Source organism: Corylus avellana, chromosome 10 (assembly GCF_965113065.1).
Source record: "Corylus avellana chromosome 10, dhCorAvel1.hap1.2, whole genome shotgun sequence".
Lineage (NCBI taxonomy): Eukaryota > Viridiplantae > Streptophyta > Magnoliopsida > Fagales > Betulaceae > Corylus > Corylus avellana.
The window spans coordinates 22,549,444-22,564,281 of NC_142499.1; the positions used below are offsets into that span (position 1 = coordinate 22,549,444).

At 34.2% G+C, this 14,838-nt stretch overlaps 2 protein-coding genes across 2 annotated transcripts; both read left to right on the forward strand.

Annotated features, from left to right (window-relative positions):
• Window positions 1–3,961: 3,961 nt before the first annotated feature.
• LOC132191301 (cationic peroxidase 1-like) lies at window positions 3,962–6,663 on the forward strand. The gene is made up of 4 exons (XM_059606250.2): window positions 3,962–4,266; window positions 5,323–5,505; window positions 5,624–5,795; window positions 6,074–6,663. The coding sequence occupies exons 1-4, from the start codon at window positions 4,036–4,038 to the stop codon at window positions 6,457–6,459; spliced, it is 972 nt and encodes a 323-aa protein (XP_059462233.2). The 5' UTR covers window positions 3,962–4,035; the 3' UTR covers window positions 6,460–6,663.
• A 5,617-nt stretch (window positions 6,664–12,280) lies between these two features.
• LOC132192348 (peroxidase 2-like) lies at window positions 12,281–13,919 on the forward strand. The gene is made up of 3 exons (XM_059607661.2): window positions 12,281–12,496; window positions 12,605–12,799; window positions 13,362–13,919. The coding sequence occupies exons 1-3, from the start codon at window positions 12,284–12,286 to the stop codon at window positions 13,917–13,919; spliced, it is 966 nt and encodes a 321-aa protein (XP_059463644.1). The 5' UTR covers window positions 12,281–12,283.
• The last annotated feature ends 919 nt before the right edge of the window (window positions 13,920–14,838 follow it).

Genomic DNA, 14,838 nt, shown 5'->3' on the forward strand with positions numbered 1-14,838 from the left:
TTCTTTCTTTTTTTTTTTTTTAATTTTATTTTTTATTGTAAGAATCTTTAATTTTCTATTTCTTGACCGTGGGTCCAGACTCCTGAGTCTCAAATAGTGAAGTGGTGATGGGGCTAAAATACTTTATTCAAATCTTGTCAAAGCTGGGCACTTCAATAGATCACCAACGGACTGTTTAGGGCTTCAGAGGCCCATTTGACCGAACAGGCTGAGCTTTCTGGCCCAAATAAAACGATGTTTTGTATGCTTCTTTTGCCTTTTTATTTTTGAAAGCATCTCAACAGATACTTTCAATTTTCAAACTTTTGGAATTCGTTTTTTTTTTTTTTTTTTTGAACAAAAAAAAAAGGCACACATTACGTCAAACAACTTGGCTTCTTCTTATTTAAATACATATTTTATTTTTTGATTAGTCATTTTTGGGCAAGCACTATAATTTCTGTTTTCTTTTTTCAATAATTTTTCTCTCTTCTCTTAGTAGTTTAAAAGAAAAAAAAAATACTGAAAAATATTATTTTAAAAAAATAAAAAATACATTGGACTTTGTATTGAAAAAATAGTAGGTAATACAAATCATTGTGGCTTTTAGTTAACTAAAATGCATAACATTATTGGAGATGTTCAAATGTATAGTTAGGAGAGACCGATTATCACCTCCTCTCTTAATTTAAAGGATAAGAAAATAATTGGATAAAATAAAAATATGATCGAGTGAACCGACTATCCCTTTCAAAGGGTGAGGGGGAGTCACCAGACCACCCCTTGAAATAACTTATTGTTCTTTCAAAAGTAAAACGGTAGTCCGCCACCCTTTTGATACGAATTTTTCTTATTTTTTCCTTTAAACGTTTATGTGGCTCTATCCCATAGCTGATTTTCAAAATGAATGGCCTGAATCCTTGATATTGATGGGGAGCTCAATCAGAACGCCACCAACTTACAAAATTGACAAGACTTGGATCCAATCAAAGTCGTTCGTAACCTCGCGAAATCAATCTCCTTCCGTGACTGAAGCAAATTACTCCCTTTTTAGTGATGTTACAAATTAGTTTATTTCATCCTACTGCCACAACCATAATTGAAGTACACAGATTTTGATGCCACAACCACCCTTGCTTGCTCAAATCGCAATTTTTTAAAAGTTTTTTAAAATGCAATTAAGCGTTTGATAAATTTTTGACATTTTCAAATTACAATAGTTTAAAAACGCAATTCCAAACAATCATTTTTTTGTGATTTAGTTAAAATCACATTTTTATCTATGAAATCACAGTACCAAATACACCATAAATTAACAACATAAAATTCAAACTATGAAATTTCTCATTTTTATGGAGGGTCCTTGTCCACACATTGGGATGTTTCCTTTTTTTTTTTTTAAAAAAAAAAAAGTAAATCTAATTAAAAAAAAGGTTGGAGGGGGAGGCCAATTGTAACTATCCTACTAGGGCATAACCATAGTAGCACCAACCCTCTGGGTGTCGCTCAGGAGGGACCTAGACGGTGGGAACTGCAGGCGCTCCCTCAAGACCAATTGAGCCATAGCTTAATACCCGCCCCACCAAGGCATAGATGGAACTCAAGGTGGCGAATACTAATAGGCTAAAGGATTCTCATTGCAAGAGTCGAACCCAGACCTTAGCGCGTGCCCATCAATTGATTCTATTCTTTGGTGATAAATCTTTAATTGCACAATAACTCTTATCATAAAGTCAACTATTAAAAATGGTATACAGTCAACTAATCAAGACGTAGGGGGAACCATAAAAGGAACTCGCTGTGATATTCATATCCTGTTGAATTTTCAATCCTTCTTTATTGGCCTCCATACATATTTCAATTTTCATCGATTTCTTTTCAAGTGTTATTTATTTTATTTTTATTTTTATTTTTTTGACATGTCCGCACAAGAGGAAGGAGGGAAATTCGAATTAGTGACCTCCACTTCATTAGACGTAGTCCTAGCGCATGCCCATCAATTGATTCTATTCTTTGGTGATAAATCTTTAATTGCACAATAACTCTTATCGTAAAGTCAACTACTAAAAATAGTATACTAATCAAGACATAGGGGGAACCATTAAAGGAACTCGCTATGATATTCATATCCTGTTGAATTTTCAATCCTTCTTTGTTGGCCTCCATGCATATTTCAATTTTAATCGATTTCTTTTCAAGTGTTATTTATTTTTATTTTTTTGATATGTCCACACAAAAGGAGGAAGGAAGATTCGAACTAGTGACCTCCGTTTTATTAGACGTGATCCTAACTGATTGAACTACCTCTTGGAAACCTTTTCAAGTGTTATTAGGAATGCTACAAGTCCTAATTATAAACTAACTTAACATTAATAAAATTAAATTTATCTGTCAAATTTTGTTGCTTATTAGGATTGTGCCACATGGTGCACATATAAACTAATACTTGAATTTTTAAGGGATTGTTATAAAAGCTGTAGTATCCTAATATTAAAGTATAGTGATTAAATGATTAAATTTAATCATTTAAAATAAATAAATAATAATTTAACCAACAAAGCCGGGTGAAATGTTTAATGAAAATGCATGTGGCTGTTCAATTATCTACGGCTAATTAATTATAGCTAAAAGCTTGATCTACACCTATTAATCCCTCCCATAGACCCATTAAAGTTCCCTGTAAAATCTCATGAGACTGAGGAGTTGTCAACCAAATTATAGCTAATAAGCTCTTGATCTACTTCATGACCCACTATTCACTAACCCCTCTGTAGACCCCATCAAGCACTTAATATGATTCTCTTCCAAATTAATATATATAATTTATTTTTCACTAAAAATAATTTTATCATCAATTATTTTTTAGCAGAAGATCTCTAGCTATACATATATTGAAAAGTTTACAAGAACAAAGTGAAAAAAAATAAGTAAATTTTTCCTCCAACATTACGATCTTGTTTACAATTTTCTTAATTTCCATTGAAAAATTTACATGATCGATGCAATTAGCCAAATCCTTATTCCCTCGCCAGACTGGGAGTACGTACGCTCGTAGCACATGAATCAACCACCAATAATTATTTCAAACATTTCATGCATGTAGCTAGCTAGGCCTAGGAACACCGCTTGTATACCTTTTTGCTAGGGGTGGTCATCAATTAACCAGCCGGACCCGCCAGAGAATTAAAGGATGGGGCTCAGCTCAACCAGTGCCGTCATCCTTATCTACCACCCAATCCAATAAGTCCACCCCCGGCCCCGCGGGTGCATGTTTCTAAGCCTCGACATATATATATCCAAATCGTACACTAAAGTCAACCAGTTCAAAGACAAGCGGGGATGTTTCAATTGGTATCAAGATCATTAATTGATAGCTTCTGTTTTCAGCTTCGGCTAAAACGAGTGTCTTGGTTTAAGACCGATCAAAAAAATGTCGTGACTTTTGAAGTACTAGCGACATTTTTGTGTAAATGACTCACACATGAGAAAAAGTTGCATTGGGTCTTGTACACTGAGGCAGAAATTAGTATAAATAGGTACTAAAGGCCCAAAAATTTAGTAAGTAAGGGCAAATAAGTTTTCTTATAAATTAACCTCCGCCATGGCCTATGCCGGCCCACATTCCTCCGTCATTGGTTGTGTTACACATTAATAAAGTATAAAGAAAAAGAATAGTTAATATATATATATCTAAGTAAATCTAAACCTAATAATTTAAACTTTTAAGCTAAATTGTATCTTTTTTTTTTTTTTCTTCTAATTAGCTAAATTGTATCTTAATATGTCTATATTAAGTACTTGCTTTTTGTTGTCTCCCTTGATACTTTTCTACTTTTCTCCCTGATAGAGTGATAGGGCTCTCGACAAGCCTTGCCAGTGGGGCGTGTACAGTGATTCGTAGTTATGTATGAGAAAATGCATAACGTCAGACAACCTATATAAATACATGACAACTCCTGTGCCCTAACCAGGCATCAAGCGATCGAAAAGCCTTCTTCTTCTTATATATCCTCCTCCTTCTTCTTCTTCTTCATCACACGAAATCGTTAGTCATATATGGCTTGCGATGGTTTTACCTCCTCCATTCCCAAAGCTGCCACCAAATCCTGCCTTCTACTTTTATTTCTTGTGGGAATGGTGTCTGCCCAGTTATCCACTACTTTCTATGATAAATCGTGTCCTCGTGCCCTTTCCATCGTAAAGTCAGCGATTATCGCTGCGGTGTTGAAAGAGCCGCGCATGGGAGCATCGTTGCTCCGTCTGAATTTTCACGATTGCTTCGTTCAAGCAAGTCATCCCATCTCTAGCTCACTTCCTCCTCTTGCTCACTATCTATATATATATATATATATCTTCTCTGTAAATGTCTGCATGCGTATGTTGGAAGTAATATATGAGTCCTAACGTAGACCAGGTTTCTAATTTGGCATCAACTTACCTTAAAACAGGTTGCATCGTGCATTTGTTGTGAGTGTGTGAGTGCATGTACTAGGGTTATTCTTTTCTTTATGAATAGTTTTCTTTATTAATTCAATTATTTCCTACTAGATTAGGCTTTTGGTATATGTGGTGATTTATCATATTTCATTGCGATTAAGATTTGTTGTTATTGCAATGTACTCAATTTCTTTATTATTTTTATATGTTTTTATTAAATGAGACACGTGTAACCTTTTGATTAGGTGTGACATGACAACATCATTAGAAATTTAATAGAATATGAACAAAATGATTTATTTGATAACGGTTCTAACCTTACATGGTAAATTGATAAAATTGAAACCTATATGGCATGAATTTGATAAAAATTGGTATCTCAAGAACCTCTAAAGCATTTTTCTTTTCCCCCTAATTTAGAAGGGCATGAAGATGCTCGGTTGAACAATGTGGCAAAAGGTTCGAGCAAACGATGAGATATGGGACTCCAAGTCCTAAGGTACCTGGGCAGGTGGGCTCTGTACTCGGGCTTTCGGGAATCTGTTCGGACACCTAGGGACCCAAGGCCCTTGATCACTCTTTCATTCCCTACTGAAATTTCTTAGAATTCAGACATAAATTCTAGGAAATCCCTGTTCTTGTTTCCCAAGTCCCTTTCGCTTTTTATAAAACAGATAGTGTGAGTCTCATGCTCAAGTCAGTCAATTGTGGCCAGCCTGCTTGCTAATATATATGTTTGACATGCTAATATGCTAATAATTCTATAGACATAAAATTAAGAAACTGTTTATTGATCTCCACAAACCGTGGAAGCATGGATAATGTTTTTATGGTGAGACAGATAATATGATTATTTGAAATATATAAGAAAAATAACAACTGTTTGAGTAACATTTTTTGTAACAGGGATGCGATGCATCAGTGCTATTGGATGGCATAAATGGAGAGAAAACGGCTTTGCCCAATAATAATTCACTAAGGGGATATGACGTAATAGACTCCATCAAATCTCAACTGGAGAAAGAGTGCCCTGGTGTTGTGTCTTGTGCTGACATCGTAACCCTTGCTGCAAGAGACTCTGTTGTTGCGGTAAGAAATTAAACCAAAAAAGAAAAAAGAAAAAAGAAAAAAATCCAACTTCATAAAATTCCTTTTCTTTTGGTATTTTCATTTTCCTCATATATGATTGAATCGATCAATTAATCAGCTGGGTGGAGCTTCTTGGCAATGGCAAGTTTTGTTGGGCAGAAGAGACTCTACCACCTCAAACAAAACTGCTGCTAATATCGAACTCCCCAGTCCGTTTTTGGATCTTAATGGCCTTATAAGTTCCTTTGCAAACAAAGGTTTGACTGCCAAAGAAATGGTGACTCTATCGGGTAAGTTTATTAAATTACTATTTATTTCAAAAGTTTAATTAGTTGATAGGAATAGATAAATTAAATCATTTAATTTATATTATAACATTCTCCTTCGTGTTTAAACTTAAATTCTCACCTAATAAGTAAAAAAATGTTAACCCAAGACTTTTGTTTGGTGCCATGTTAAATGAGCACTTATGCCAAAAATTAAGGAGATAAAAATAAATAAATTTAATCATTTAATTTATATTCTAATAAAATTTAAATCGTAATATATTCTCTATATATTTATTTAGGAGCTCACACAATAGGGAAAGCAAGGTGCATAGTCTTCCGGGAAAGGATATACAATGAAACCAACATAGACCCCTTGTTCGCAAAAGTACGACAATTGAACTGTCCAAGGACTGGAGGTGACGACAATCTTGCCCCTCTTGACGCCATTTCCCCAATTGCTTTTGACAATTATTACTACGAGAATTTGGTAAACAAGAAGGGTCTGCTTCACTCGGATCAGGAGCTCTTCAATGGGGGTTCCACCGACTCTCAGGTTATTGCTTATAAGCTTAACCCAAACAGCTTCCAACAAGACTTCATCAATGCGATGCAGAAGATGAATAACATTAGCATACTTACGGGCAACCGTGGTCAAATCAGGAAAAATTGCAGGAAAGTCAACTGATGATCAGTTTAAGCCACTTAATTACTGGGTTAAACAATAAGATTAATTAAGAGGATAATAATAATAAGATTAAGATCATATCCCCTCGTTAAGCTGCCCAAATAATGCAGAATAAGATTGAGCATATATATATGTTCACATAATAATTGTACGTGTGCTAGCTTTTGAGTATTATTAAAGAATAAGGGCATTTGTTTTATGATATTTTACATATCTAAATGGATTATCATATATTATAAATAATTATAATCCCTTTTATCTTGATTCAAGAAGGAGCGATGAAGCGAAGGTCACTAGTTCGAATCCTCATCTCCCTTCTTGTGCAGATATGTTAAAAAAGAAAAAGAATGAGTGATGAATTAATTACTCAAATAAAAGATGATCAATGAATTATAAATTATAATACTAAATTTCAGATCTTTCTAAGTCTAATTATAAATTCAAAGTCGACCACCAAATTAACCGATCAATGGAAGCTTATTGGGTTTGCCGGCCACAACAAACACCCATGCCACAATATTAACAAAATTTAACCCATGCATGCTAGGCAACAGGCATTCGCTGCACCATTGACAATGATTTTCCGGAGTATTCAATTGATCGGAATTATAATATAATATATTGAGACATCACATAAATCAAAGTCTAAACTTATATTTGAGTCTAATTATATTATAATAATCACACATATTTTAGGAGGTGAATCGTAGCCCTTATCTTATACAAGACCTTCTTCTCTCTTTTTTTTTTTTCTCTTTTTTTTTTTTTTCTAATTCAATCTTAACTTGTTAATTGCCTACCCCAAATTTAAGTAAATACCATGTTGGTGTTTAAAACTAGGGTTGTCCATATAAGGGCTTGGATTTTGGATTTCTTAAATTTAGGACATGAGCAAATGCAGAACAATTTAGAACATGTTTGAGATTGTGTTTGAAAAATAGAGATTTTAAGTCAAAAAAACGATTTTGGGCAATTGTGTTTTGACTATTTTTAGACTTTTTAGACCTTTAAAAGCGCTTTTAATTCTTTTTTATTAAACGAATACTTTTTTCTTTAAATTGACTTTTTGAGTGTTAAATAAACTTTTAAATTTTTCAAACGCACATCCAAAGAGGCCCTAATTAAGGGCCATCGCCGAACAGAAGACCAGGTGAAGGGACGTTGGACTGATATTGGGCCTGAATGATTTGACTCATTGAAGCTGGGGCTGGGTCGACACTTCTATATATCCACTATCCATGCTAGAGTTAATCGAATTGGGCTGAAACCCAAACATAAGTTTCGCCCAAGCCCAATTGTTTAATTCGCAAGAGCTTTGGCGTCTCACCAAGGTGATTCAGGGGATTTTAATCGTGCCATGTTCTTTCTCTGTCGATCGAGTTCATAGTTCGTCCGACCAAATTGTGAATTCATTGGAGCCATTATAAATTCATGCATTCGGATTAATTTCATATATATATATATATATATATAAATGAAATTGTATTACCGATTTTACTTTATGTTTCTTTTGGAATTTGCTAATTGTATTGGGACTTTTAATGAAAAATAATAAAATTTACCCATTTTTCAAATTGTCCTTTTTTTTTAATTTAATTTTATTTTATTTTATTTTAAGAGGGAAAGGGATTCAAATTAGTAACTTCAACTTCATTAAGTATGGTCCTAACCGATTGAACTACCTCTTGAGAACGAATTCATAATTAAATTTGGGTGAAATCACGTGAATCTGCAAATTTAATTGTGTTGACAAAAAGAAAAAATATTGATGTGAATTAATATACTCCACCCATATATATATAATTTTTTTTTTTTTTACCTTATACCTGCACATGATATTGACAAATCAAGATAAAGAGGGACATGTATTTGGGGTGGAAAAGAGTTGAAATTACTTAAGAACTTAACATATATATATATATATATATATATATATAAGAAGCATAATATTATACGAAGTATAAGTTTAGAACCCACCATTTTCATGGGGGGATATTACAGTCTCACCCTGATCTTCTGTCGTCGGAAACATCAACCATTCATCTGTAGAAGTTTGATCACACGCCTCAAGAAATGTTGACTCCCCAAGCTTTGGACCTTCCTGACAGCGCTGGCTAAAAAGTATCCTAGAATTTCCAAAATGATACTTTGGTTCCTCGTGATTAATGTATTTATTATCTAATGTCTTCAGAAACCCCAGCCACCAAGTATAAGCAGCTTGGTTTTCTCCCCATTCGAATTCCGGCGCTTCCACGGCCGGCGGCGTTGGCGCAGCCAGTATTGATGGTGCAGTTGTCGACCATATGGGTTCCGGGAGAGGCATAGACTCCATTACTGAATAACAATATTGTGAACCACCAAAAACAGGATTGTTGAATTTGCTGTTACCTGATGATATTGTAGGCTCCCTATTCATGAAACATGATGGTGATGATGATGATGGTGATGGTGATGATCTGTGGAGGTGCAAGGCATGGGCAATCTCTCTCCTAGCTTCAGCCATGTTGATCACACAGTCTTGCGGTGGTATTGATCTTCGTGCATGGTACCTTCTTCTCATGGGCTTTCTCAGAGAACCATTGCCTTTCTCGGAGCCCATATTCTCCATGGCTGGCTTTCACAGAGAAGAAGTCTTTTTTTTCTTTCTGTTGTTTGTAGTTGTTGGGGGGATTGAAAGCAAGCAATTGAAGGCCTGTAGAGTAAAGAGAGAGGTGTAAGCAAGTACTGTTGAGTTTAAAGAGAAAGGAAAAGATGGGTCAGGAAGAAGAGACATGTATGCTGACACGTGGGAGATATAATAGACACATCAAATCTCTTTAAGAAGAGGTGAAGTCTACGCTCACATCTCTAACTTTACCTTTTTCCTGGTCTTACCCTCTAAAACCCAATGATGGTGTGCCACTGCTGACCAGACAACCACTCTCTTCTAAGCATTAACCAAAGCAATGAATGTCTGTCGTCCCAAGTTGTTCTTATATTAGCTTTTAAATGTAGGGTTAGTAACCTTTTTACTTTTTTACTTTTATTTATTTTTATTTTTTCACTTAAGTTTCAAGTCATATTATAAATGGTATTAACTTATGGATAAAAACTAATTTAATATCTTCATCACACTTCATTAATCGAACTAATTTTGGCCACCCTATTCCGGCCTTGGGTTGACTCAGTCACCCTTAATGGCCAAAATGAGGTGGCCGGACCACCCTATATTTGTCTTCTTTTTTTTTCTTTTTTTTTTTGTAGGTTTTAATTTTTTTAATTATTTTAATTAGTTCTATGGGTTTTTTTTTAGGACATATGACATGTTTTTGTTAGAACACATGTTAGTTTGTTAGTTTGATTTATGGAATAGTGACAGAGGTACTAAACTAGTATTTACCCATAAGTCAGGTTTCATCTGTGATACGAATTAAAATATAAGTTGAAAAAAATAAAATAATAAAAACTTAAGTACTAAAAAAGTTATTAACACAATTTAACCAATAGAACCCCAAACCCTAGCAAATCCTAGCTTTAAAATATTATCTATTTATCTTTTGTTTAAAAAAAATATATAAATATAAGACTATATGGACTAATTCTAACTCAACTTAATTATTTAATAAAACAGCGGATCCTCAACTTTAATTCTCTAATTTTATGTTGAGTTCGTGATAAGTTCATCGTATAAAAAAATTTCTAAATGTTGTATATTGAGACATAGATATAATATTATATAAAATCAACCTTAATCTGACTTATTTAAATAAACATGTTAAATTCTTTAATCATAACTCATTATTATTTTTGCTAAATTCGCATTGAATTCGTTGATCGTATAAAAAATTACCAACCCAACTCTCATTTTCAGTAGTAGAAAATTTAACCATGTAAATAAAAAGCTGGTGAATGATGAATGAGAGATTCGTTGGACGAGAGGCCCAAGTAAGATTAGTTAGTTGTTTATTACAACAGAGGCACTGGGCTGATGGGCTAAAAGAAAAACAAAACGGGCAGAAAAACAGCGACATATGAGAAGCCGCGCATGAACTTAACCTCACCCCGTTGTTAACCCAAGGGTAGTGTTGTCCAAAAGTTTTAATAATGATAGTGCATTAAATGCACTACCCTTCAAAATGCACTAAATGGAAAAAATGGAGGGATTTTGAAATGGAGAGGATCCTTTTCCCCCAAGACGCCTATGTCTATTAGGCCCAAAATAATAAACCTAAGAAAATCAAAATGGCCAAATTTCTGCTTGGAAACCCAAATTATGACTTCCTTCTTTTTTCTTTTTTCTTTTTCTTTTTTAAGATAATTAAGAAACAAGTACCAACAAGAGGAAAAGACAATTGCAAAGGGAGTCATTTCCCTTTCAAGAAAAATAAATCAATCATACATAAATAAAACAAGATTAAGAGAAAATTAGTCTAAGAAGCCATGAGGAAATTTATAATCTATTATGTGAATTATTGACTTTCTGAATTTATTGATATATTATCCCCAAATGTCTTCATCTTTGTGACAAGCAGTTATCACCAAAGGAAATGTTAATTGGCAATCACCATCAAAAGTTTCTGCCAGGTTTTTCATGCACGTGGCAAATAATTGTTGGAGTTGGTGGCTTCTCATTTGAATTAATTGATTAATGTCTTTGCAATATTACATAAAACTCAGGCCAATTTGAATTTTTCTATGTAGAGATTAATTTTGGCATGTGGAGGTAATATCTACCATATTCTAGGCTTGAAGATGCTGCATTCATATCTAAAAACCCCTATAAACGAAGTATTCAACAAAAACGTGGGGGAATTGAACAATTCAACAAGCTGATAATTTGGGTAATCAAGGCTTTTGGAATAAATCAACTCATTGGCCTGGTTTACAATTGCAATTAGGTATATAAACCTTGTCGCATTTGGTTTTTGTTGACTTTAGCAAATATTATGTATAGCATTAATGATTTTGTTGATAGGTGCGGGAATTATTAATTACCCAATCCAACTTGTGTATGTATGCACCAATATGGATTTAGCCTGTCCACATAACATCCAGTGCAAATGTATATATACCTCGATCACAGTTGACTGTGTCCAAATGCATCAGCTACTAGTTTCTTGGACATGGTCTAATGATATTCATGACCCAATAGTTTCTGCGCAGAATATCCTAATTACCCTGATAATATTGGATAGTGATCTCTAGTAATTTGTGTTGTCCAGATTGCTAGCAATTTATGCAATAAAAATGTGAAAGAGTTCCCACAGAGCTCACTTGCCTAAGTAAGTCTCGAGCAACTTGCTCTTGTGTTCGGATAGATTAGCCATATAAGAATTCTCACATACTTGCTGTTTGAATTGCTAGCAATCCGAACAATAAATTGCTGATAAAAAAAAATAATCATTTAATCATTTAATTGATATTTGAACATTACATGAATTATTTTTATAAAATAATAGAGTTAAAGTTTGAAATTAAGACTTCAACTTCGATATTATGTTAAATTACCACTTACCTCAAAGTTAATAAATCTAATATTTTAACCTAATGAATAAAATTCCACCCAAGATCAATTATACTTGAAATTCACAAGTTTCCATATAATATTTTTTCTAATCAGATCTGATTTTAATATATTTAAATGGCCAGGGAATAGTTGAGCTGATCATATATACGAAGCTTCGATTCTTGACCAAATCCAAGAAAAATTAGCCTTTAAGTCTCTATTTCTTCTTATAAATACCAAAACCAACCAAGCCAAAGGTACCAAAAACCTAGGAGCTAGATCGATCGACAAAGATCACGACGACAGATAATTCAAATCTTACTAGAGCAATTAGATACTATGGCTTCAGCAGGTAGCCTTCTCTGTGTCCGTGCCTTTGTCTTGTTGGCTCTTGCAGCCACAGCTTTCTCTCAGCTTTCTCCCAATTTCTACGACAACTCTTGTCCACATGCTTTGTCGACTATCCAAAGTGTCGTCCGGACTGCAATATACAAAGAGCGACGCATGGGGGCTTCTTTACTGCGTCTGCATTTCCACGATTGCTTTGTTAACGTACTAATTCTACAAACTTAATTCTCTTCTTCTCCTCTAATTAATCTTGATCTTGAGTTAATTATATTTTCATAATATGATGTTCTCATTATGAAAATAATAATGCAGGGTTGTGATGCTTCAATTCTTCTGGATTCTACACCCACCATTGACAGCGAGAAAGGAGCACTTCCCAACAACAACTCTGCCCGAGGGTTTGAGGTGGTGGACAACATCAAGTCTGAGGTGGACCAAGCCTGTGGTGGTCCGGTGGTCTCTTGTGCAGACATCTTGGCTGTCGCAGCTCGTGACTCTGTCGTTGCGGTTCGTCCTTTAAATTTAGCATGTTTGAGATTGCATTTGAAAAATAAAGCTTTAAAGTCAAAAAAATATTTTTTTTGGCAAAAGCTTCATTCTTAGAACATATTTAAAATTGTGTTTGAGAAATAAAGTTTTTAAGTCTAAAAAACACTTTTTGGCACAACCTTCATTTTTAAGTTTTTGCCGAAAGTGTGTTTTGGCCATTTTTAAGTTTTTTGAACCCTTAAAAGCGTTTTCAATCATTTTTACCAAACACGTACTTTTTTCTTCAAACAGATTTTTTAAATATTAAACGCACTTTTAAGCCTCCCAAATAGGCCTTTAAACTTTTGTTAAAAGTACGTTTTAGTCATTTTTTTGTCTTTTATACCCTTAAAAGCGATTTTTTTTTTTTTACCAAATAGATACATTTTTTTTTCAAATTAATTTTTTTAAGTATTAAACGCACTTTTTAGTAAGATATAATATCATACAAATAATTAGAATATCGTGAAAATGAAAATTAGTCAACTGATAGAAATTCAAACAATTTAATAATTTAATTTATATTCAAAATAATGTGCAGCTTGGAGGGCCAGCATGGGAGGTGCAACTAGGGAGGAGAGACTCAACGACAGCCAGCAGGACTACAGCCAACGCCGACATCCCGGCGCCGACCATGAACCTCACCCAACTGATTGAAAACTTCAAAAACCAAGGCCTCGACGAGACAGACCTTGTGGCGCTCTCCGGCGGCCACACCATAGGCTTTGCACAGTGCGTCGCCTTCAGGGACCGCATCTACAACGAGACGAACATCGAGGGAGCATTTGCAGAAAAGCTCAAATCCATATGCCCAAGACAAAGCAATGACGGGGACTCAAACCTCGCGTCCTTGGACCCAACACCCGCATATTTTGACCCGGCATACTACTATAACTTGGCTCAGCGCAAGGGGCTTCTCCACTCAGATCAGGAGCTTTTCAATGGAGGCAGCACAGATGCGCTGGTGAACAAGTACACCTCATATCCCATTGCTTTTTGGCAGGATTTTGCTAAGTCCATGGTGAAGATGGGCAGTATAAAACCGTTGACCGGGTATCAGGGTCAAATCCGCTTGAACTGTAGGGCAGTGAACCAATAAGTTGATGTATTTTTTAGTGTTTTTCGTTTTTAATTTCAAAAAGTTATATGATGTAATCAAGATGTAATATTCTGTTTTTTCTTCTTTTCTTTATTTATTTTTTTTATCGTTGGATAAAGATGAAATTTTTTTTTTTGTGTTTTGAAGAGTATTTTGTATTTTAAATTATTTGTTAACATTTTTTATTTAAGAATAGAAAATATGGATAAATGTAAAATTGATCTTTGTGGTTGACCTAAATTACAAATCACTTCATGTGGTAAAAATAATAATTTATAGGTCCTCAAGATATGCCAAATAACAGTTTAATCCATGAAATTAATTTTTGTTAAGGAACTTAACAAAATCTGTCACTTTGCCACGTCATACTCAATAAAAATGTGACCATATTATTAATTTATGACTTTCAAAAATCACAATTAGGATTTTCACATCATTTTACGACGCAAGCTAAAATTACACATCAACCCTCACTCCACGTCATACTGTTACAGTAAATTAACTTAATCTCTTATTTTTCCCAAAATTTTACCCATGCATAAGCATAACCCTTCCTCATCTTTGTTTTCCTTAGCCACTTCACAAAATGCGACGATCAAATTCTTGCAAAATGCTCCCAAATCGTGGTGAGAAATATGAAAATGAGGGAGGGTTACGCACAGAGTAAAATTTTGGAGATATAAGATATTAGGTTAATTTACTATAGTAGTATGATGTGACAAAGTAACGGATTCTATTAAGTTACTTAATGGAAATTGATTTTAAGGAGTAAACTGTTATTTTGGCCTACCCTAAGGACCTATAAATTAATTGTTATACCATAGGGAGTGATTTATAATTTAGGCTAACCACAATAACTAATTTTGCATTTATCCCTAGAAAAATAAAATCTTTATCAAACATGGCCATAACTGATTAT